At 39.6% G+C, this 23,110-nt stretch overlaps 1 protein-coding gene across 3 annotated transcripts in view; it reads left to right on the top strand.

The window, feature by feature from the left end:
• The window catches only part of STK39 (serine/threonine kinase 39), a 198,994-nt gene that overhangs the window by 114,562 nt on the left and 61,322 nt on the right, over positions 1-23,110 (top strand). For 2 of the 3 annotated variants that reach the window (XM_073305735.1, XM_073305733.1), the window contains 5 exons: positions 1,662-1,730; positions 2,551-2,673; positions 2,801-2,833; positions 6,818-6,880; positions 7,459-7,526. In XM_073305735.1, the coding sequence (XP_073161836.1) occupies positions 1,662-1,730; positions 2,551-2,673; positions 2,801-2,833; positions 6,818-6,880; positions 7,459-7,526 (356 nt within the window). The remainder of the gene's footprint in view (positions 1-1,661; positions 1,731-2,550; positions 2,674-2,800; positions 2,834-6,817; positions 6,881-7,458; positions 7,527-23,110) is intronic. The other variant, XM_073305734.1, reaches the window with a different exon arrangement.

Raw genomic sequence — 23,110 nt, 5'->3', positions numbered from 1 at the left:
TAAATTTTTGGCTTGACTGGTGTAATTTCAGAGGTTTCAGTGCAGCTGTTAAAGAATAATAATTGCATTGTCTTGTTTGTCTAACTCTAAGCCTATATTTAAAATAGGTTGCAGAGCAGCTTTTTTGCATTGCATTAATAGTATTGCATAGTTCTTTGGAAGCTGGTGTTTAAAACCTCTTTTGGTTTGGTTTCTCATTGTCAAGCCAAATAGGTACTGCATGTGGTGTGACGTTAGAGTGCAATAGTCACACTCCAATATTTTTAAAATCCCCTGCAGTCTACCTTGTGCTGTGTAGCTCCCCAGCTAGCAGTAAGCAGCTACTGGAGAGTAACCACCATCACATGGATTCTGCAAGTTTAGCTTTCCATGTAGATTTTAATCTATTTAAAAAGCAAAACCAAAAATCCTCTATCCTGTCTGAGTGGGAATTTGCTTTTTCTCTATTACCTTCCCCCCCCCCCCAGTTGCAGAATAGCACCTCTCATGATTGTGACTTCTTTGTCTTCCTGTCACAGCCTGTTGATTATCATGGTAGGATTAAATAAACAAATGCATACTGTATTTCAGAGCAGGGCACACCTAGCTTTGGACTTTGGTTTCTTCTGAGAAATGATACAAATAAAACCAAACCTGAATCAAACTGTCATCTTTTTGTAAGAGCCTAGAAAATGTTGTGTAGACCTCTGAGCTACTCTACCCTTTTAACCTTTGAGGCTAAATATCTACACCTGATTAAGGAAGTAATAACTACAAAGAATTATTACTATTTTTAAAGAAAACTTTAAAAGCTATCATATCTGGCATTTCTTATTGTACAGAAAACTGCTTTCTGTGCATCATTCTATCATGACTCCATGGGTCTCAAACCTGGGTCCACAGGGTTCCCAGCTGACTGTTCAGGACTGTTGTCCTGGCTCCACTGTTCCCATTGTTCTGCTCTTACTCAGCGGCTTGCTACCAACTGACCAAGTAGAGAGACCATGAAACCTGAAGCTACATCTAGAAGGCTTCCATTGGGCCCTGATTGGAGGAACACCAGGACCTATTTAAATAGGGCTTTCTATTTAAACCCAAAGAAAGAGCGAGACAGGAAGTTGTCCACATAACTGGCTGAATTCCTGTCTGGCAGCTACAGTGGACTCTGCCTTTTCACCTGGATCCTGCTTCCCTGCCTTGCTCCTGGTTCCTACTTTCCTGATCTGCTCCTGCCATGTTCCAGTTCCCTGTCCTTGGTCTCTGACTCTTGGCTCGACTCCAACTCTGGCTCTGACCACCAAAGCCCCAGTCATGACAAGTACTCCCCATTATGTATTAATGGCTAGTACCATACAACTCTTCATAGTCCCCTTTTTCCTGTTGCAATGTGTTGATTTTTTTTTAAATTAGAATTTTTCCATTTTATACTTTTATTACAATAGGCCATTTTTAAAAAAGGCATCCTCTTGAGTTTAACTGCAAAGGCTTTTAAAATTCTGCACTGTGGACAACTTCTTGTTTCTTGGTTTGATCATTTGAAATAATTAAGGAAACTGATTATAATCAAACACCAGTGTGGCTGCTGATTATCATGCTGTGCTTCTAGCAATCTCATGAGTCTCATAAATGCTTTCCAAGGTGTGTGAAGAGTAGTCTGATTCTGTTTTGTTTTGCTCAAGTAGGTTGAGCAGAATCCTGGGAAAACAGGCATGATGTCAGGTTCTGAGAAAGAGCAAGATGGCAACAGAAGGGTATTTGATTTTTTTGATTTAGGAGTTAGCTGCTGGATGCTCCTGGTGTGTGCTTCATTAGACTGCCTAATATACATACATTTGCCCAGTCTGCAACGTGCTACGTGCATGCCTCCTGTTTTCGTAGTCATGCCTGAATGCGTTTTATGGAGTTATTTATAAAGATGCAAACTTAGTTTAAAGGTCAGAAGTGTTTAATAGGTTTTCACTACATTTTTGTGCTTGTCAGGGATTTTTTGCTTTTAGAGCTTTTTCTCCATCCATCTTAAATCTGTTCCATGTCAACAGCAACACATTTTATTTTTTTTAGGGATAGTATTGCATGGGTTAGAAAGAGGTAGAACTTAATTTTAATCTAGAAGTTTAACATCAACTAACGTTTCTGCATAAACACTTCAAAAGTCCAAATGCTTAAGGCTCATATCCTATGAACAATAGTAGGTATAACTTTAACCTTGAATAGTACCATGAATGGTCTGTCCCATTTAAGAGAAAGGGGCTATTCACAGTAGTGAGCGCTATGTACAGTAATTGCTTGTAAGTTCTGGCCCCAAGTAGTTGTGGTTCTCAAAAGATGGTCTATAAATCACCATTAGTCCAAGGAACCTTTCCTGATGGCGCACACAATTACATGTTTTTTAAAAGCCCAAGTATTATCAGGAGAGGTGATCTGTGAAGAGACCTCTCTCCTGAATTAAACTACAGAATGAAAGCATTGAAAAACAGCTGGTATATACTGTAACTGTCTGCTTAGTTACCAGAATGCAAGTAAGGCTTTTGAAGTACAAGAACTAAACATCTATTGTTTCATTTTTCATAGGTTAGACGAGTACCTGGCTCCAGTGGCCATCTTCATAAGACAGAAGATGGGGACTGGGAGTGGAGTGATGATGAGATGGATGAAAAGAGTGAAGAAGGCAAAGCTGCATTTTCTCAAGAAAAGGTAAGTTGTTTTCTACTAACTGCTGATACGCTAACAAAGTAATGTAGTGTTTTCATTTTTTTCTTGAAAGTATTTTTACAGTATAAAATAAACTACAACAGCTAATATCTAACTACTTCTTCTACAGTCAAGAAGAGTAAAAGAAGTGGCGAATACAGAGGTAAATTGTCCTTTGTTACTTTACTGCTCCCAAATAGCTTGGATAGGAGGAAATATTGTGTTAGCCTCCAATTCTTATATTTATAAAAATTGGGGTAAAATTGTAGGGCCTGGTTCAGCAGCCTTTCTGCTGAGTAGTAAATAATTTTGAGTAGGGGTTGAGCATGAAGGTTATGTAGGTGGGCCTGGAATGATTACCCAGAGGGTAAAACGGCTAGGAAATTCAAGCAGATTCTGCTCATGCTTTCTAGCTTTGAAGTCTTAGTAAAAAGTATTGATTTAAAATAAGCAATTTGGCTATTTTTTAATGAATCTTCAAAACTGGATCACACTAATTACTACCATTTCCTTCACACGAATGATGGCTGTTTCTCTGTAGCTGAAATATCTCCAAAGAATTTTCAGCCTTTTAGAATCTGTATTGGTACTACGCATAACTGGTAATTAGAATGGTTCATACCATATGCAGTATAATGGTTCAGTACAGTGGTACAATAGAATAGATTGATTCAGTCACCCATAAACACAAAATAAATACCATTTTAAATGCCATCTTCTTATGCTGAGACTAAAAGGGATTCCTGCCATGTATAAATGGACTAATGGGATTTCTGGTTTACTGTCAAAGTTCTATGTAGATGCTTATTTATTGGATGTATGAAACGGATACATTCTTCACCTGTAGCTTTGGATCCTCCAATCCCGAGTGATGTGTTGCAGAGTCCTACATAGAGGCTGATAGTCTGCAAAAGTTTTGGTACAACAGGATTCTCTGAATTCTGTGCTTGTTCTTTCTCTGACCCCAGTGCTCTTCCTTGACATTCAAAGAAATCATTCAAATTCTTCCTGCCTGAAACTCTCAAACATGGAACCAGTTAACCTGTGGTGTGCTCATCTCTTTGGAAGTGGCTGTTAAGATCTGAGATGCTTTGTGGTGCTGTTCAGTGAACTCCTTGCTGCTTCTTTAGATCAGTGTTCAGAGCTAGAGGTGACATTCAGGATAAAAGTATATATTGTTTGAATAGATCAGAGATTTGACACATTCTTCCCCCTTCCTTAAACAGTTTGAAAGCTGTATCATCTGCCCAGTAAATCCCAGACTTCATAGATTTAACAAATTGGGTCTTTGCTAGTAGATTTAGGAACATCTGAAAACAGTCTACTTAGACATTTCTTTATCTGGGTGGTTAGTGAAGTAGTTGGCCCACCCTTCTGGACTAACGTGTGTTTATAATTTTAAAGCAGTAGGTCTGTAGCTAAGCTTCTGACTTCAAAGGGGCCAAATCAGATTCTGTCTAAATATTTTTATTCTGAAGGATTTGCCATATTTCTAAAGTAGTTGGCAAGGACACAGGTTCTTGTCCCATTCCTCAAAAAAATTCCAAGTTGTTCCATGGGAAATTACTGCCATTGAAAGAGGAAGTAAACCTGATAAGGTGGCAGTCTTTTGTGTGGTGGCTATGCCTTCATCAGCCATATGTGATGCAAAGAAAACTAGATTAATCTTCATGTAGTATAATTGCACTAGTTGTACAGCTTTCCTATGGAAAAGCCTAACCTGTGTCTGGGACAGCACATCTATGGCTGTAGTCAAAGGGGCACAGGAGGAAATTTCTCCCTTAAATTTCCGGGATGAAATAGTAAACCAGGCCCTGAAGTCCTTGGAGTTATCATCTGCCCTGTAAAGTCTGCATTTATGCATTCCATGTAGTAAGAGTTCTCCTGGAGTAGTTAAGGGACACCCACAGCTTCTCTATCCATAAAATCAAATGGTTTCACATCTGCTTCGTGATAAATTTTCTTTGTTTCCTCATTGACATCTCCACATCTTGCAGTAAGGTCACTCTCATCTTTGGCAGGAGAGCTTTGTCATTAAGGTTATGAGCTGCTGTCATGAAAATCTTAGCTAAAGTAGAGCTCTCTCCCATTCATTGAGGAATGGTGGTTGTGGAAATCCTCTTAATCAGGAACAGCCAGTGAGGGAGCCAGGCATTCTGTCTTTGCAAGATCTGTGCTTCAGAAAAGTTAAGGTTTAACAGAGCTAGAACCAAACCATCAGGTAACTCATCTGATTATACCAGGCCCACCTCAAATCCAGCAAAGATCTAGGAAGTCCGTGCTCTTATGGCTTATTCAGTTTGCTTTGTTGTTACAGAATGGATATTAAATGAAGTTGGATCTTAAGTGTTTGTAGAAAGGAAGAAATACAAAACTGTGTAGACAAAAGCAGCCTAGTTTTGATATCCAGTCATAAAATCATAGAATATCAGGGTTGGAAGGGACCTCAGGAGGTCATCTAGTCCAACCCCCTGCTGAAAGCAGGACCACTCCCCAACTAAATCATCCCAGCCAGGGCTTTGTCAAGTCTGGTCCAGGAGACCACCTGGCATTAATAGATGCACAGGCTTTGTATCTCCCAGAGACGGTTATGCGTCTCAGTATCTGAAACTCTCCCTGCTATTTTCCATTACTGTTCTCCCTTTCCAGAAACTAGGTTAATGTACAATGGTTATAAAAATAATAAATCTTATGGATGATTACATCTGGGGTGATGGGTGGAAGTGTAAAGGTTCACCATAAATAATGATGTGCTTTAACCAAGCACTCTCAGGAAGGGCCTATGATCTTTCAGACCATCCTGATCCTTTTAGGTAATACCTCTGTGAGCCCACACCCCTTTTTGGTATGTCTGATTTTTAATAGAGGAAAGCCGCACCTGACAATAAGGTCATGCCACTTAGAAGCGAAGCTGCTCAGGTTCAATAAGTAGACTCATCTGCTTGCTTGCCATTCCACCTTGGTTTAAACATTCCAAGCGTGGCTTGCTCAGTTCTGTTTATTCTCTGAGAACACTGGTGAGTTTAAAGAAAATGGTCTCACCCTGGGAACTGTTCACATTCAGCAGATGCTCTGGTTCTGTAGTGGATGCTGATCCTTCCCCAACCAATGGCCTATGTCCCGGAAATTGATATGTAGTTTCCTTTGGGTTCCACAAAGTCTAGCAGCAACCAGCCTTGTTCTGCTCTCTGACATGTGCTTTTCCAGCTTTACCCACTGTCGCCCCCTATTTCCTGCCTCCAGACTTAACCAAATCCCTCCTATCTCAGCCAGCCAAATTTCTTTGCCAGTTACTTAGCCCACTTCAGTAGGTCAGATGTGGAAGGCCACAGTGGACTTCGTTAGTAAGGGGGTAGTTTGTTCACAGATTTGATGGGTCTCCAAGTATAATTTGGGCATCAGTTCTCTAAGTAGTGGTCTCTATTTAAGTCTCCCTTTCGCTGTGTGAAGGTGGGATTGCCAGACAGTTCTTTTCATTCCAGATTCATCATTCTGAATGTACATGTAAAAGTCTGGTACATCAGACATGCAGAATCATCCACTCAGTTAAATCAGTAATTAGTTCCTAGGACAAGAGTTGTGGAGTTTTTATACGGTTTTCTTGCTGGTTAAGAATTGGTTACTGTTTAGGTTAGAAATGTGGAGGAAACGTTCTTATTCTTCCCTTAATCTCTGTACATCTCTAAATACTGTAGGATATTGCCTTGGATCAGAGGTGGTCAGAGTAAGACGAGCAAAATACTTGGAGCATGTCATTGGTGCTGTATGCCTGTCAGTCTTCATGGGGATGGGCAACCCTATCACTATGAAATGGTGTATCTATAGATGTAGAAATACATGTAAAAAGGTTGTAGTCTTAATATAGACAAATTAGTTAATCTAAAGCATTCTTTTTTAACTCTTGCTGACCAAGGATTCTTTAATGTCAGTAAATGCTAAATTTGTGCCCATACAGTATGTAAATTGATATGTTAAAATGACTCCTTTTATGAATCTCAAATGTGTGGTGTCTTTTTTTTTTTCCTTAATAAGTATGTCTTAACTGGCATCACTGTCCAAAAACAAGCATTCATAAAACTCTTTTGGTAGTGTGTGGATTTTTTTAAAAATCACTTTTCATAAAGATTTCATCATAATCTTTTAACAGATTTCCATGAATGCCACTAATATCCCAGAACAGATCCAGAATCTATCTATACAGGACCCTCAGGTACTGTCAATAATTACAGTTTATGGACTTTGAGATTTCAGGGAAGTACAAATTCTTATATGGTGGGGGTGGAGGGGAAAGGAGAACATTAAGATGGAGACAGAAATAATGAACATGGATTCCAATATAAAGATTTGGCAAAGCTGGTGAGGTCAATTGTGGTAGACTCTCTTAGTTCTCCACCTACAGCTAGAAACAAGATTTAACTAGAAATAAGACTAGAAACTTAGTGCTGTGTGAAAACAGCTGAAGAACAGCCCAGTATTCTAACTCCATATCTATTACTTAATAGAGTATCAGAATTTGATGCTGAGCGGAGAAAAAAAAAACTTTCATCCAGCATCCTAATTTAAGCTCCATGATTTGTGGTTCTGTAATCTATTTAAATACACAGACTGTTCTGCAGGTTTCATTTGCACTTTAGACCTAGCACTTTAATAAAGCCCTTAAAAGGTGCTTGAGAGTCAGAGTTATATATTAAATATTTTATGCTTGCATCAAACCTATAACAGGGAAACTACTTAACATTTCTGTCTGGCATCCATTGTAATTTACATGCTGCTTTTTTTACTTAATAGTCCCTGCCTACTGTTAGTGATGAATATACTGAAGTTCCACATGCAGTGAATCTTGTTCTAAGATTAAGGTAAAGGATTCATCTATTTATTTTAGCGTTCCTTTTTTGTTGACTGTGTTATTCCTGATCTCCCTCATTAAACTTCCATAATATTAGCATAAAATAAAAATGTTAACCTCTTTAATCTCCCAGTATGACCAGTATGAATTATGCTTCCATGACTAATTGGTGTCTTTTAATTGCTTACTAAAATAGAGGAAAATGAAAAGCAGAATATGAATGTGGCTTCAGGCTACATATATCCTTCATTAAGTATTTTCTTTTTTTCCTTGCAATGCAGGATCACAGTCAGTGATTTTTAATGAGTTTCTTTCACACTTCAGCAGTCGGCCTCTGACAGAAATAAACCATGGCTGTATTACAAGTTGCCTGCTCAAAACATTTTTCACTAGCAGCTTTGATCAGCCACTGTGGAGAAATGACAGATATCTTTTGAAAGAACATTTAGTCTTTTAGGAAATGGAGACAAATGTGATGTCTGACTTCATAGTTTTTATTCAGTAGAAGAAAATCAGTTTATATTTTAATAAAATCAGTTTACAGCTTATTATAAAATAATTGCTTATTAAGTATCAAGCTTTATTCTTGGGGAAAATTATTTTTTCACAAAAAGCTAGCTAGCTTTCTATGTAATTTTCATAGGGTTTTTCCTTAAATGTCTAATTTATTTGAAGTAATTTACAGGGGAACACAACTTCAGAACTTGTCATCCTTCTGCTCATGCAGATAACAAGGTGATAATCTCTTCCACAGGCATTTTGTGGGGAGAAAAAATAAGAGTATTATGACATTATACTTAATTAGCACAAATACACATGAAGGGAGTACAAATGGCCTTTCTATAGCCAAATGTTTTTTAATAGTTGACTCTAAGCCAGAAACAAAACAGCTATATATAAAGTGCAGCATGTGATTTTCCTGAAGGCAATAAAAAATTAAAACTCCTTTATTAGAAATCAGTAAAATATCTGCATGATTAATCCAGAAAGCTAAATATCCTATGTTAATCCAGAAAGCCATCCTCCTCCTCTTGTGACATCTACAGGAGATAGCCCAGTCAACAATGGCTGGGTTGTGTGGGAGTCAGGGATAAGTGACTTTGTTTAAAAAAGTCTTTTAAAGTGATTTGGAATCAAGTTGTGCAGCAGCCAAGCTATGTAACAGGGCAGTCACATTGTTACTCTTCTCCTTTCCATCTGCCCCTCAACTATTTCATACTAATTTTCATCTTATCTCCACTTAGACCATAAGTATCTTTCCATGTATTTGTACAGTGTGTAACACAGTGTGTTCATGATCCTTACTGGGGACTCTGGGTGTTATTCCCATAATGATTTATTGACCAATTGGGGTAATTACTTGAAAAACAAAGCTCGAATATTGCCCCTAGGGAAGATAGTGACTAATGTTCTAAGAATTAAAAAGAAAAAAATTTAAACCACTAGAACAGATGTAGTTCGAAATGCTAACTGGCGGTCATGTTTAGAAATGTGCAATGAAAATCCCTTTGATTTTACTTTCATATCAACAAAATAGAATGCAAGTGGATTCAAGAATTCCTTGTGTAGATTATATTTTAAAAGCAAAATAAGAAACTATTCACTGCTTTTTACTAGATTAACATGGGCCCTTAGTTTTTTTTCAGAATCACTCACACTGAATCAAGCTTTGAGAAGCAGTGAGGTAGAATGTGTGGGGAGGTTAATTTCTGAACAGGTAATTATATTGAGATTTAGTGGAAGAGAGGAATTCTGTTTGGTTGGGTTTTTGTTGAAGGGGGCGTGTGTGTGTGCTTAAAGTCTATAATAGAATGATGATTTATGTACTATATTTCTGTATCAGTAAGTTGTAATAAGTTTTGTGACAGTTGCTAATAAGGTTTATCTTGCTAAATATTCACAGTTGGGTATTGCCAAAAGAGTTACTTTGTGCTTGGGGTGGTATGGCTGACAACAGACACAACCTCTTCTGAAATGAGATGTAAGAGGTTACTGTTTTGCTTTCTTTATCTCTTGGGGTTGTGATGAAGGATGAGGCAGATTTACAAACTGGCATTTAAAAATGATCTAGGATCTGATCTTTCAAAACCTTATTTATGTGACTAGTTCTTGCTCATGCAAATATTGACTTATGAGTGAAGTTTGTTGAAAGCAGATCCATAATGGGTAACTGGACTCTTTGGCTACAAGTATGTGGTAGGTGCAAATAGTTCTTTGGTGGGGGAGGGGAATAAAGAATCTTGTTTTCTATAAAGCAGAAAGATCCATAAATGCAAACAGAATTCTTGGGTCTTGACAAAGAGCCTTTTTTCTGAGGCACTGACAGACAACTGGCTCTTAGCAGCTGGCTGAAATGAAGCTTCTAATATTTTTCATTTTGCTTAGTTAATTTTGTTAACTAAACTTAGGCTTATAATAGCTAGGAACTTCGTCTTTCTTTTCTGGCCTGTGCAAAATAAGCGTTGCCTCTATTAAGATACCTGCAGTGGGTTGTTGTAGACTCGGGACGACCTCTGTCTAATTCTCCATTGTGAAGGTTGACTTTTGACTGGAGGCAGGCAAAATAGGAATGAGAACTACTTGAGCTGTCAATCAAAGGAGCTGCATTTCCTCTTCATTAATGAAACTAAAAAGGAAAATGGGTATGGGCCTGTCTGGACATGGCAAGAGCTGTATTATCTATGGGGAACAAGGCTTTGTTACACTACCACTTAAAACTTGGTTTGTGTGTTTTTGGTTCTTTGATTCTTATTTACTAAATGAACTCAACTATAATTTAGCAATCTATTAGAGCTGGTTAAAAATTACTGATTTTTTTTTCTTTTAAATAACATTTTATTGGCCAGATTTTCAACCAACTCTAAAACCTGTGTAGTCTATCTTAGGTGTTTGTAGAACATCAGTGTCTAGGCTCATTGGTCCTGCAGTATACCTTGTTTTAAATTACATTGTGTGCTTTGCTTTTAATCTCATTATAGGTACGTTAATAGCAGCTGTTGTGATCTGGTGGCAAAGGGACTGGGAAACAGACTCCTGGGTTCTGTTCTCCATTCTGTTGTTGACTTGAAATGTGACTGTGGGCACGTTCAGTTGAGCAGAACTTGTGCTGGAGAAATTGCAAGTTCTTTACATTTAAAAGGAGGTTCAGGCTTCACTGGACATATGAGACATTTTAATCCATTTACAGTTTAATATTTTATCATAATAATTGCTTATTAAGTATCCAGTTTTATTCGGATAGCTGGACCTAGGTCTCTGCATATTTTGGGGGAGGAGCGGGTGGCAGATCATCCCAGATGAGTGCTAATAAAACCCTCAGACCATACTATGAAGTGTTCCTTTATCACACATGTTACAGAAAAACCATTTTTGAGAAGAGGTTTTAATCTTTAGATCTACTTGTTGTCAGTCTATCTGTGAAACCATGTGCCTCTTGTTACTTGGACCCCAACTGAAAGGAGCTCAAAGAAAGCATCAAAATGTTTTAAAATAATCTGACTTAGCTGGGGCCCTACATCACTACAAGCAAGTCCAGGGTCACACTGGAAGGGAACTTTCCCTCCGTCTTCAGTGGCATAAGACTCTCCTTTCTAGCAGCAGCTGAGATAATGGATCTTAAAGTTGTGACATTTCTATGTATAGGAAAAGCTGTTTCTGGCCCAGAACTGTGAGTGTCTGCTTATGTTATAATTAACATATATTATGTCAATTTTTTAATTCTATAATGGAAAAGCACACTAATTCTTCAGTCATGTAGCTGCAGCTAATAAAAACTCTGTTCAACATATAGTCAATATATCTCACTTTTGCTTCCATCCCATCTGTGTTCAAAGTGGAGGGAAAAAGCTCTTGTCTTCTACATATAAGGTGACTGTGGTCAGTAGTTTGCTTTGCAACATGCTACATTCAGCTGGGATTACAAAATGGTAAGCAGCGAGAATGCTCCTTAGGATTTCTGTCTTTCTGTCTCCGCTGCTGATTTTTAAACTCCATTTAACATTTCCTGCTGAGATGCTCATTAAGTCTTGTGGCCAATACAGATTTGAACACCTCAGAGAATTTTTATTGTAATTGTTAGAATGATCTGTAACAGTGAGAGTCAGCGTTAGCATGGAGTAGCTACCAACTACGGTATATTAAAAAGAAACATTCTCCTGATAGGTCACATGCTACTGTCCTACACCTTTAATAGAAAACATATATATTCAAATAAGCTTTGTGAGCTGAGCTCTGAATGGCAGAACTGAGAACTTTTTAAATCATGCTTCTTCATCCAAAATACTGAAAACTCTTCTTAAAATGAAAGTTCACTCTTCAAGCACTCATGCTATTAAGCCCATTAAAGGACATTCACAAGGTTCAAAACAAAATGACTCAGTGTGTTTCATTAGTAGTTTGCAGCAAGTACCTTTTGAAAAATTAAAAAATCCTTAGAACTTGCTGGAAAAAATGCAAATATTTACCAGCAGAATACACGCGGGAACTAATTAGCTGTAATCTTTGATAGCAAGACTGTCCAAAGTGTTCATGTAGACCAGTCACCACTTACTTCCTCTGCAACTCTGTTTGCTGGAGACTTTCTTAAAGACCTGTGCTGAAATAAGCAGTGGTGGGTCACACAAAAATAACTTTTTACTTGTCGTTAGTGACAGCAGCAGAATAAAAGTGCAGAGCTACATCCCAAATTGATTCTCTCAAAAGAAAATTCATGTAAGGGTGCATCTTGGTTCCTTTCTAGGCCAAATGTCTCAGTCATGCTGCTTTATGAGAGTCCTGTTAGATTTCACAAGCTAAAGAGGGTTTAGCTGGGTCAGTAGTTTATTGGACATATCCCACGCAAGACCTAGATTGGTGGTTTCAGCCCTAAAATAGCCATCATTTAAAAATTCCCTGGAACTCGTTATAAGAATGAGTATTTAGCTCTGCTGGTCCGGCCAGGTTCCAATTTGAGTAGCTGATTTTTTCCATCTTTAACTTGTATTTAGTGAGTAGTCTTGTCAGTGGGACTAATGTGGAGGAAAATATTTCTCAGTGTGAGCAAAGGTAGCATTATTGAGTCTTAAGTAATTACATTCTGTCTAGTTAGTTCTCTATTGCAGTTTTAGTTGTTCATTTCCTGCCCCTGGAAAGATTGTTCTAAGCTATTGCTATGCACTGTAAAATAGCGAGTGCATGTCACCCCAGAGGCACTGATTTAAAGTAATCCCTGTGTATAACTTATCGAATTTCTTTGAAATAATTTGGTATTAAATATTTACTTACACCAATGGTTTTTGTAAAGTCAAATTCCATTCAAAAGACTACACTGCTAGCATTATGCAATGGCCTGAAAAATATTTCTGCTCTCAGAAGATTGTCTGTACTTTGCGTGCAGTATAGCTACATCCATTTGAAGATCTAATGCTGTCAAAGTAGCTACATGTTAATATATTTCTCCCTTACCTACATCATCAGTGTTACTTTGGTATCCTCTTGTCATGAGAAAATAATTCCTAATTCAAGTGTGCTCAAAGCAATCACTACGAGTAACTACATAGAAACATACATTACTTCCTCTCCACAGAAAGCTAAAATATGGTGGTTTACCTCCAATTTTAAAGAGCAGAAAAAAAGGAAGGATGACCCTCCCAGGCTGCAGGAGATCCTTGATACATATACTGTGGGTGGATTTTGAAAGGATCTGTATGGTATTCTGGTCACACAGCAATGATCTTGGTAGGATATAAGTAATAAAGGAAGAGTTGACACTGCCCCAAGACTAATTCAGTATAGTTCTTGTGGACCAGATGAATTTTTCCTGTGGAAAGACAAGAAGGGTAAGTACTTTCCACTTGCACTTGCAAATGGGGTATTATGTTGTATAATTGCATATTTTATTTAGAAAGTTGAATATGGAGATAATAAGAAATAAGAACTGTTTGCACTTATTTATTCATAAATATTGTGAATTATCATTTTAACTAAAATAAGTCCATTTTCTAGAGTAAAATAAAATTTTATAATGGTTGTTATAGTATGTGATTAGTATCTGCTTTTTAGCTTCCTAAGAATCTTCCTCTTCTACACCTTGGAAAAAAGTCCAAGGAGTAGATAATACTAGGTATCCTACAAATAGCAGGATCATTCGGGCTAAGTGCCATAATGGCATAATGTAGTTGATCAGCTATACAGCTCAAAGGTGGTCCTTTAAGATGAAATCCTCCTACATTAATGTAAGGGTTGTCTGTAGAAAGTATTTTTCTGTGAAGGATTATATACAAAACTATGAAATTCTTTGTGTGAATTAACTGTCTTTTGTGCTAGCAAGACTTGTCACAGTGTGCATCTTGAATACAAGTATCTGCAGTAGGTTAAAATGTAGATCGTACAACTTGTAGGTAGCCTCTTTTAAAAATGGTTCATAGCCAGCTAATTTATCCTCAACTAAAGGTAATGGACCTACTTGCAGGCTATTCCACCAGCTTCAATTCAGGTCCTGAGGCATTCAAAACACAGCAGGTTTCCTGAGTATAGGTGTCTCTAGATCAGTAGCTATTGAATCTTCAGTCAGAAAGCCATTCTCTTGAAAGTTCAGAGTGCTCAGCTACTGGTGACTCAGCAGATTTTGTGCTCAAGTTAAAAACAGGTCCTGCTTCTTAGACAGACGTATAATACCTTTGTGGTAACCTTTATTCATGGACTCAGACCACTTAAAATATTAAAGGAGTACTGGGTCTGATGATATCACTACTGGTAAAGTACACCCATTATGTAGCTTCAGTCATTAGAGGAAACTGAGTTAATGGTACCCAAGTAACTCTTCCCCCTACTTTTCCTGGCAATATAGTGTTTGATGATGTGGGGGCGGGGGAGGGGTAGAAGGGTCTACTTCTCTTAGGGTATGTCTACACTGACAAGTTTCTCCGCCACAAGTTATTACTCCTTTTATTAAAACACTGTTGCGTGTCCATACTGTGCTCCTTGTGATGCAGAAGTGCATCAACATTAGCAGCTCTTGCAACGGCAAAGACAGCAATGCACTGTGGTAGCTACCCCACTGTGCAACTGGCCGCAGGGGTGCTTTGGGAAGGGTTTGCAATGCCTCATGGGGCAGGCACATTGTTACATGATGCAGGTTTCCCAATCCCATTGTTCCCTGGGCATCCTACTACGTTGCCAGCTGCTTTTCAATTGAAGTGTGCGTGGGGGGAGTGTGTGGGGGGCACAGTGTGTTTCGGGGCGCAGAGCGGGTCAGCATGCTGTCTTGAAAGTTCAGACCATGGCAGGAAGCAACCAGTCTTGAGGCAGGGAGAGGGGGAAACCCCAACATCAGCCCCCGCTTCCCTCCCTTGGAGCAGATCAGCACAACACACAACGGCTGTCAGAAACGGTGCTTTGAAAGGGGAGGGGCACGTCTCCAGTTCAAAACAATTAGCAGAGCGGTCACTTGAGGCATTATGGGACAGCTCCGGAGGCCAATTACAGCGCAGAAAGCAATCAAGTGTTTACACTGGCAGTAGAGCCCTGGAGCCTCTGCGCAAATAGCCTGACGACGCTCGCTGAGGTGGTTTTTTTGCAGCGCTGCAACTGAGGAGTTTCACAAAGTGGCTTGGCAGTGTGCACATGTTTGCAGTTTGAGCACAAAAAGCTGCATTACTGCGCAGAAACTTGCCAGTGTAGACAAGCCCTTAGCATGTAAAACACTTTTCCATTCCAGGCCTTTTTTGTAAGGAGCGTCCAAGGATTTGTCCTCTTTATCCAATGCAGGCACACCTGGTTCCTGTGTTGAGAATGATTTCAGTTTTTGGTTTCCAGTGCCTTGGAGACATTGAATCGTAAAAGTCATGTATAAAATTCTCAGATGCTTGAAAGCTTTAAAACTGGACAGTGACATAGGCTTTCCTTATGTCAGTCTCCTTCTTACAGTGAAAGAGAAAGTATGTCCTCCACATTTTACGCAGTCTTGTCATATGGTCTAAAGCACTGGAATATTTCTTATCGGTTATGAAGATGAATACAATTGTGACTGCTGTACTGAGTACTGTCCTCCACTTAGAGATTCTGCATCTGCAGACTTTGAACCAAATTCTGTCCTTGTGGATATGTGTTACCTTTCACTGATTACTCAGGGTGCTCTGTCTATGGGAGACTGGAAAAGTTGATGCACCCTTCTGAGAGAGACCTCAAGCTGCTTTGGGTAGCAACATTCTTTTACCTTCGCTGCTAGAATACTTCACGCTCTCTCCTTGATCAGCTAGTCAAGTCATACCCGTCAACGTTAGACAGATGTGTATCAGACAGTATCATGTTTTTGACAAAGGGGTCAGCTGGGAAAGCTAGCAACTTATTCTATGTCTGTTTCCAGTTCAACTAGGTTCAACTCCGTTGAACTCTTTGGTTGTCATCTTAGCATGTTGATACAACATCAGAGGTGAAAAATTACTAGCGTCCCATTTAAAGGGGTGCACACATTCAGGAAAGCTTTGATAAAGCAACTTAAGTTGTTTGGAATTTTAACAAGCATGCTTTGCTCCTGCTTAAGCCTAAGGTATCTTTTAGGCCTCTTCAAAAAACCCTTTTGCACACTCAAGGAATTTTTCCTCAAGAAATGCATCTTCCTTTTAGAACTAGCCACAAAGCTTTTGTTTTGATTGAATAAATGAAATCACTGTCCAGAATCAACTCTTGTAGTGGACTAATCCCACTCTCCTTCTGAAGAATTGGAGTGTTGCTTTCGTTAGCTTGGTCACATGACAGTTCTGTACTTGGGGAATTTGTCAACATGCTGAGATATTGTTGTCTCTTTTGCTCTTTTGTGCAAGGTATACAGAAGCCCAGTTCAGCTTTAAAGGTTGAATCTGAACGTGGTGCTCTTGTTCCCTTTGTTAGTCAGGAAGATGCAGTGTCTTATCTCCTTTGTAAGGAGTGTCCAAGGAGTGTTAGAGACACATCCCTTTCAGACAGACACTTCACAGGGCGGTGGGGAGGTTAGTTAACTTGCTGACAGAATCAGGAAGTTCTCTACATCCACAGTATGTGCTCCAGTGTGCAATAAAAGTTTGATTGTGTGCAGAAACAATTATGCACTTCATTGTTATAAATTGCAATATTTCTGTACTTTCGTTATCAGACTCTATTTTCAGACACTTCCAGCTACTTCTAGAGGAGGGGAGAGCTTTCTTTTTGAACTGAAACCTCTCCTGCCTGTTTTTGGCCAATGATGAATATTGTTTTCAAAGATGGTACAATTTTATTGGCCATCTTTAGTTAATCAAGCATTTTTTTAAATAAAAAGATGTTTTTCACTAGTCAAGTTGTATTTTTCCATTGCTTTTCTTTGTTAGTACACTCCAAGAATAGTTTTTAAAAAAAACATGCCACAAACCTCATTTTCTGTCCTGTAGCAAAGAAAACGTTGTAGAGAAATGGATACAAACACTGAGAGAAATATAGAAGTCTGCAGATAGCATATAAGTGAAGCTTTAACTGAATATTGCCTTTCAACTAGGTAGGTAGCCTACGCTCCTCTCACTAGCCAAAGAACTGAATTCCCAGGGAGATCTATGCAGGCTGGGTCAGACTGATGGAGAAGTCCATTCCAGAAAGGAAATAACGAGTGAACAGACTGTCCATTTTGCAACCTGCCAGTCCATGACTTAATAGGACATAGTGACTGTTGTCAGACGCCACCGGTGTGGTGCTCTGCTCTGTTCAATGTTGATAACAGTCGGCTGCATCCGTGTTTTCCCTCTGTGTGCTGCCCCGGCTCTGCAGAGCGCTGGCACAGCAGACCTGAGAGAACCCCTGGTGACCACAGACTCCAATAAGGTACAAAGGCACCCGGCCAGGTTTATTGTCAAACAAAGCACAGTAATAGTTTCCAGCAGACTCTACAGGACATACTACGAATTTGTGCCTCCTGACAATGGACAAAGCTCAGTCAGTGGCGGGACACTCCACTGCCCCCTAGGCTGGACAAAGATACCACCCCAGGGATGTATTCTTATACACAGGTACAAACAAGTTACACATCACTCCTGGCATTTTGAGGTGCAACCCCTCTATGTAGCAATGTACAACCCCTCTACGTAGTAAGGTGTCGCGTCTCACCTTGTACATGTTGGTTCGAACAAAACAATTCTATCCATCATATTACCCTTCTGCCCATCTTTAGTATGGGTCAGCCTGTTCCTTGTTATCTGTGTGGAATGTGCAATATCAGAGTGTTCTGGTACCTTTTTTAGGTTTGTGTATTTTTGCAACATCAGCCCTTTCCTTGCCAGCGTCTGTGAGCAGGGCCTGCCTCTGGCTCGCAACTTAACTTAACTTTGCTTTATATTAACAAAGTCTTAACCATTACTTTAGTTCAGACCTTAAGCCTCATACCGGGCCTCTGATACAAGGGTTCATGTTTCAGGGCCTCATCTTACTACAGTGACCAGTAAGGAAAAATAGACTTTTTCTCTCATTCTGCCTCCTTACTATCTTGCTACTCATATCCCCATCCTTGTGAAGCTCAGGTGGCCAACCTGAGTCTGAGAAGGAGCCAGAATTTACCAATGTACATTGCCAAAGAGCCACAGTAATACGTCAGCAGCCCCCCATTAGCTCTTCCCTCCCGCTCCGAGCACCTCCCACCCACCGGCAACCCCGTCGATCTGCGCCTCCTGTCCCACACCTTCTGATCAGCTGTTTTGTAGCATGCAGGAGGCTTGGGGGGGGGGCAGGAGGGGGTGGAGTGGGGGCAGGGCCTGTGGCAGACCCAGGGGTTGAGCAGTGAGCACCCCCTGGCACATTGGAAGTTGGTCCCTGTAGCTCCAGCCCCGGAGTGGGTGCCTATACTAGGAGCTGCATATTAACTTCTGAAGAGCTGCATGTGGCTACGGAGCCACAGGTTGGCCACCACTTTTGTAAAGGCTCTTTGGTTTAAGAGCCATCACCTGCAGCACCTTAAGAACTAAAATGGCATTTCTAGCATTTTTCATTGTCAGGATAGCCTTGATGTTAAACAAGCAGCTTGGCTCCATATGCGCAGTAGGAGCCTTTTGTTCACTCACTCACATGCACGCACGCTTTGGAATGAGCCAGCTAATTTTGGGGCTGTCTCTGTGCAAAGTGGTGGGATAAAGGACAGGATTTGGTTTGAGGTTGTTTAGGTGGCAGTAGGAATTGCAAACACTGTTTTGCAGGCCTGCTCTGGTTTTAGTGTATTACAGCTCATCATCGGCCTAAATCTGTGTATATTTATCACACACCGAATAAGTGTTTGTATTCACTAGTGAATACAATCTCAGCAATTTATGAGCTAAATCATAAATCTCATATCTCTGCCCCATCTATTGGAATGATTCTCATCTTGTACCTATGACTGATGTAATCCTTTTTTTTTTTTTTAGTCTTACATACTGATGTTTCATTTTAGATTGGGATTGGTCAGCTGTGGAGGGGTTGTCTTAAATTTGCTCTTCACCTGGCAGGTTGTTTTCCAGTTGTCCGTTGGTGGCTACATAACATTTTGTACTGATTAATTAAATGATGGTGGTAGAAATCCAGTGAGCTGCAGTGGCTATAGCTTTTGCAGCAGGTGTGGAAGGGTAGGTTTGTATAGAGACTGGCAGCAGGAGCAATCCCTTCAGAAATTAAAAACTTCCAGCAATGTAGGAAGTGAATAAAAGTGCTACATTAAGTTATGAACTTATTGTACCTTTCTAAAGCACATTTGGTAGGTACAGACCATAAAATGTGTTTAATTACATTTCATATTGCCCCTTAAAACTTATCATTTTGCACCATGAAAAACAGCACATGCTTCACTGAGGAGGAAAAAATAAACTTCAGTTTTAGCTATGGAGCAGTGCTATAAAATGTACACCATGATTAATTAAAACACTTTCTCCAGCCTTCAAGCACTTCTAAGATATCTGTTCTTAAATGAAAAATGTTTTCTGCCCTTGTATTCCGGAACACTTCTAAAACACCACTCTCTCGTTCTGTGATTGCCTAGCTTGATTATACTTTCTCTTGGCATTATATGATCAGAAAACTTAGTAGAATATTTATATTGAAGAAAGGAAGGTCTGGCCTGGGACTAGTGCCAGAAACCAGTACTAAATATTCTACTTTCATTTTAAAAAAACCCTTCAGACTCTGAGGATTCCTAAATCTGCAGGCTAAAAACAAATGTTCTCCTCCTAGAATAGCAGATAACTAGTATTTGTAGGGCAGGAGAACTTACAAGTATGCCTGTATGGCCTGATCCAAAGCCTATTGAAACTAGTGGAAAAACTCCCATTACTTTCAATGGGCTTTGGATCAGGCCCATATTTACTTACAAAGAACCAGCTCCTGGTCCCATTGGAGCTGATGGAAGTCTTGCCACTGACTTCAATGGAAGCAGGCTCAAGTCCTCAGCACCCAATTTGTTTGTACCAAAAAAAAGTATTGAGTTAAAGCAGGAGTGACTCTGCATTCGACAATGACCTGGAATTATAGGAAACATATTCAGAGGGACTGTCTCTCTGTTTTGTTTTGTTTTTTCTAAAAGTAACTGAAAAACAGAGGAAAACCATGCAGAATGGGAGGATGTCCCATTCACACAGAATGAATCCTCAGGAAGCTACTTTTCAGGAAACTTTTTTTTTTTCTCCAACCAGTTTGTATGCATGGAGAATCTCGTATTAAAAATACGAGAACATTAGGGCACTGATTCACAAAAGCATTGGAGCACATGTGTGAAGTTAAGCAAGGGCTTAAATGTGCTTCCTGAATAAGGATGTTTTCTTCTATTAGGTCCCAGGTTAGTGTTCTGTCAGCTGGGCTAGACAGACAGCCATGTAGGAGTCTGGAGTTCATATCTGATGATGGGAGGATGGAGCACCTCACATAACTTTTCAAGTCCTATTCTGTAGCAGGTGCATAGGGCACCATGTCTAACCCCACTACACCAGTTGGAGTGTGACATGGGGCCATAGAATGAGGACAAATTAAAGTAGAAACAGGGTACCTGAAAGGATTTCTCCCTTTGTTTTCCCTCTTAAAGTAATAATAATCATCATCATCCCAGTACTCTGAAGATGTGAAATTACAGCTATACACACGTTAAAATATTTCATTCCAGTTTATTTATATTGAGGGTATTTATCAATACCATCTGTATCTAAAGTTGTAGTTACTACAATAGGGTCCTCTAACAACTGGATAGAAACACAATAGACACAGTTAAATACTTCTTTTCTATATTTTGCAGTCCATTTTCAGTTGATCTTTCTTTTTTTTTAAAGTACTATTTTTATTCAGGTCTATAAGCATTTTGGCAAGGCTTCCTTTAACACGAAAATTAAATCAAACCTTGATAACATATCTTAGTGTCATAAAGTCAATTTTACTGTATTAGTAAATCACCATCCACAGGGACAGTAAACTCATTATAGTAGCCTTGGAATGGAAGCAGTACATTGGAAGTACAGTGATAGATAGATGAAAGAATTCATTTTTCCCCTCTCCTTTCTTGGGGAAAACTTGCTGGAAATGCAAGGCTTACCTGAAGTACATACAGCTGACCCCACAAATGTTAGGTGACAAAGGGAACCATATTTAACTGGTTTACTGCTTAGTAAGTAATTGCAACTTTTAATATTAAATATACAAAAATGCTTCCAAGGATGCAGAAATGAGCCAAGGTTAACCAATTCTTTGAAGGGAAAAGCATTGAAAGGAACCATTATTTATGGTTCTAAATAATTCTTATTTTTGTCTTAATTCTATTTATCCAATTATTTTAAACACAAATGCATAAACAGGAAAGGAAAACTTATGAGATGCCAAATGAGATCTTGCCTGGTGAATAGAATGAAAATCAGAAATGGGTAAAGATTAATACAGCTCTGTGATATACAGCATATAGCTATGGCTCTGATTACTGATTCAGCCAGTGTAGTTATTAATCTAAACTTCTGCCTTCTCAGAAATCTAAATGAGGGAGGTCCTTTGTGCTTCTTTATTTTTAATTGTGGCAGCAACTACAGTGAGGCTGAACAAATATTGTACAGTAATTTCTTGTTTTTTAAGCTGTTGGTGTTCCTTGGGTGGATTGTTTTGTTTTTTTAAAAAATGAGTTGGCTGCATCAGTGATGGTATAAATGAATTTCAACTTTTAGAGACAGGTTTCTGATGTTAATTCTAGATAAATATGTCTTAGACAAGGCCCTGGTTGTGGTGGAAAGTCCCTGCTTTGTAGGAATGGGATTGGTGTATGTGACATGCCCCAATTGTTTATAAGAACGGCCATGCTGGGTCAGACCAAAGGTCCATCCCGCCCAGTATCCTGTCTTTCGACAGCGGCCAATGCCCGGTGCCCCAGAGGGAGTGAACGGAACAGGTCATCATCCGGTGAGGAAGGCTATGGCTACACTGGCACTTTACAGCACTGCAGCTTTCTCACTCAGGGCGTGAAAAAACACCCCCCTGAGCGTAGCAAGTGTAAACAGCGCCAGTGTAAACAGTGTCCCAGTGTTGGGAGCCACGCTCCCAGCGCTCTAAGCTAATCCCCTTGTGGAGGCAGAGTACCGGGAGCGCTGGGAGAGCTGTCTCGCACTTCAAAGCGCTGCTGCAGGAGCGCTCCTGTGGCAGCGCTTTGATGTTTCGCGTGTAGGCGTGCCCCCATTCCCAGCTTGTGGCAAACAGAGGCCAGGGACACCATCCCTCCCCACCCTGGCTAAAGCCATTGATACAGTGACCAGGGAAGGTGAAAGGCTGATTCGGGTTGCCAAATGATGCCATCCAGGCTCGCTCTCTCTACCCCCAGATGCTGGGGATATATGGTTTAAGGGCTTGTCTGCACGAGGACATCCAGTAAAGTTAATATGAATTAACTAAAACTTTGGATTTGAAGGTTTCAGAGTAGGAGTCGTGTTAGTCTGTATCCACAAAAAGAAAAGGAGTACTTGTCGCACCTTAGAGACTAACAAATGTATTTGTGCATAAGCTTTCGTGAGCTACAGCTCACTTCATCGGCACTTAAACCATGTTAAATCCCTTTGTAAACATCCTCATTCAGAATTAAAATGTCTTAATTTGGTATAATTAATTCATTTTGAGAGTGAATTAAACTAAACTGAATTAAAGCTGCTATAATTCTGATTAAATCCCTGCATGGATGCTCTTAATGCAGTTTAACTAATCCATTTCAAATGCACACCTTTAATTTGTATTAATTTTTCAGGTTGTCCCTCTGTAGACAAACCCTTAGTTGTAAGCAATCTCACTAGTGGTCCCCAAAGAAGAAAGAGTAGTTCATAAAGAGGAGTTTATTTAATTGGTCGGTTTTTTTAAAAAATATCTTCAGTTATATTCGCCCAGACTCCTTTGGCTGGGCTATGTTTGTAGCTTAAATTTTAGAGAGTGGAGATTTAATAGTGCCTCCTAGAGCATGGGCCAACGTTCTATTTAGTGCCCAATAATGTTGGGTCTCAAAATTGGCTCTTTTGTCCTAGTGGAGCGTTCGAGAGAAAAGAGGGGCTTCTCTTATCTCCTGAGAGATGCCGTTCTGCTCTTCATTCATGATTCCGTTAATTGAATCTTGATCCTCCACGTGGCTGCTCAGTTGCTGAAGGTGCA

Source organism: Lepidochelys kempii, chromosome 11 (assembly GCF_965140265.1).
Source record: "Lepidochelys kempii isolate rLepKem1 chromosome 11, rLepKem1.hap2, whole genome shotgun sequence".
Taxonomy (NCBI): Eukaryota; Metazoa; Chordata; order Testudines; family Cheloniidae; genus Lepidochelys; species Lepidochelys kempii.
The sequence above is the reverse complement of the archived record's forward strand: the minus strand, read 5'-3'. Positions and strand labels throughout refer to the sequence as shown.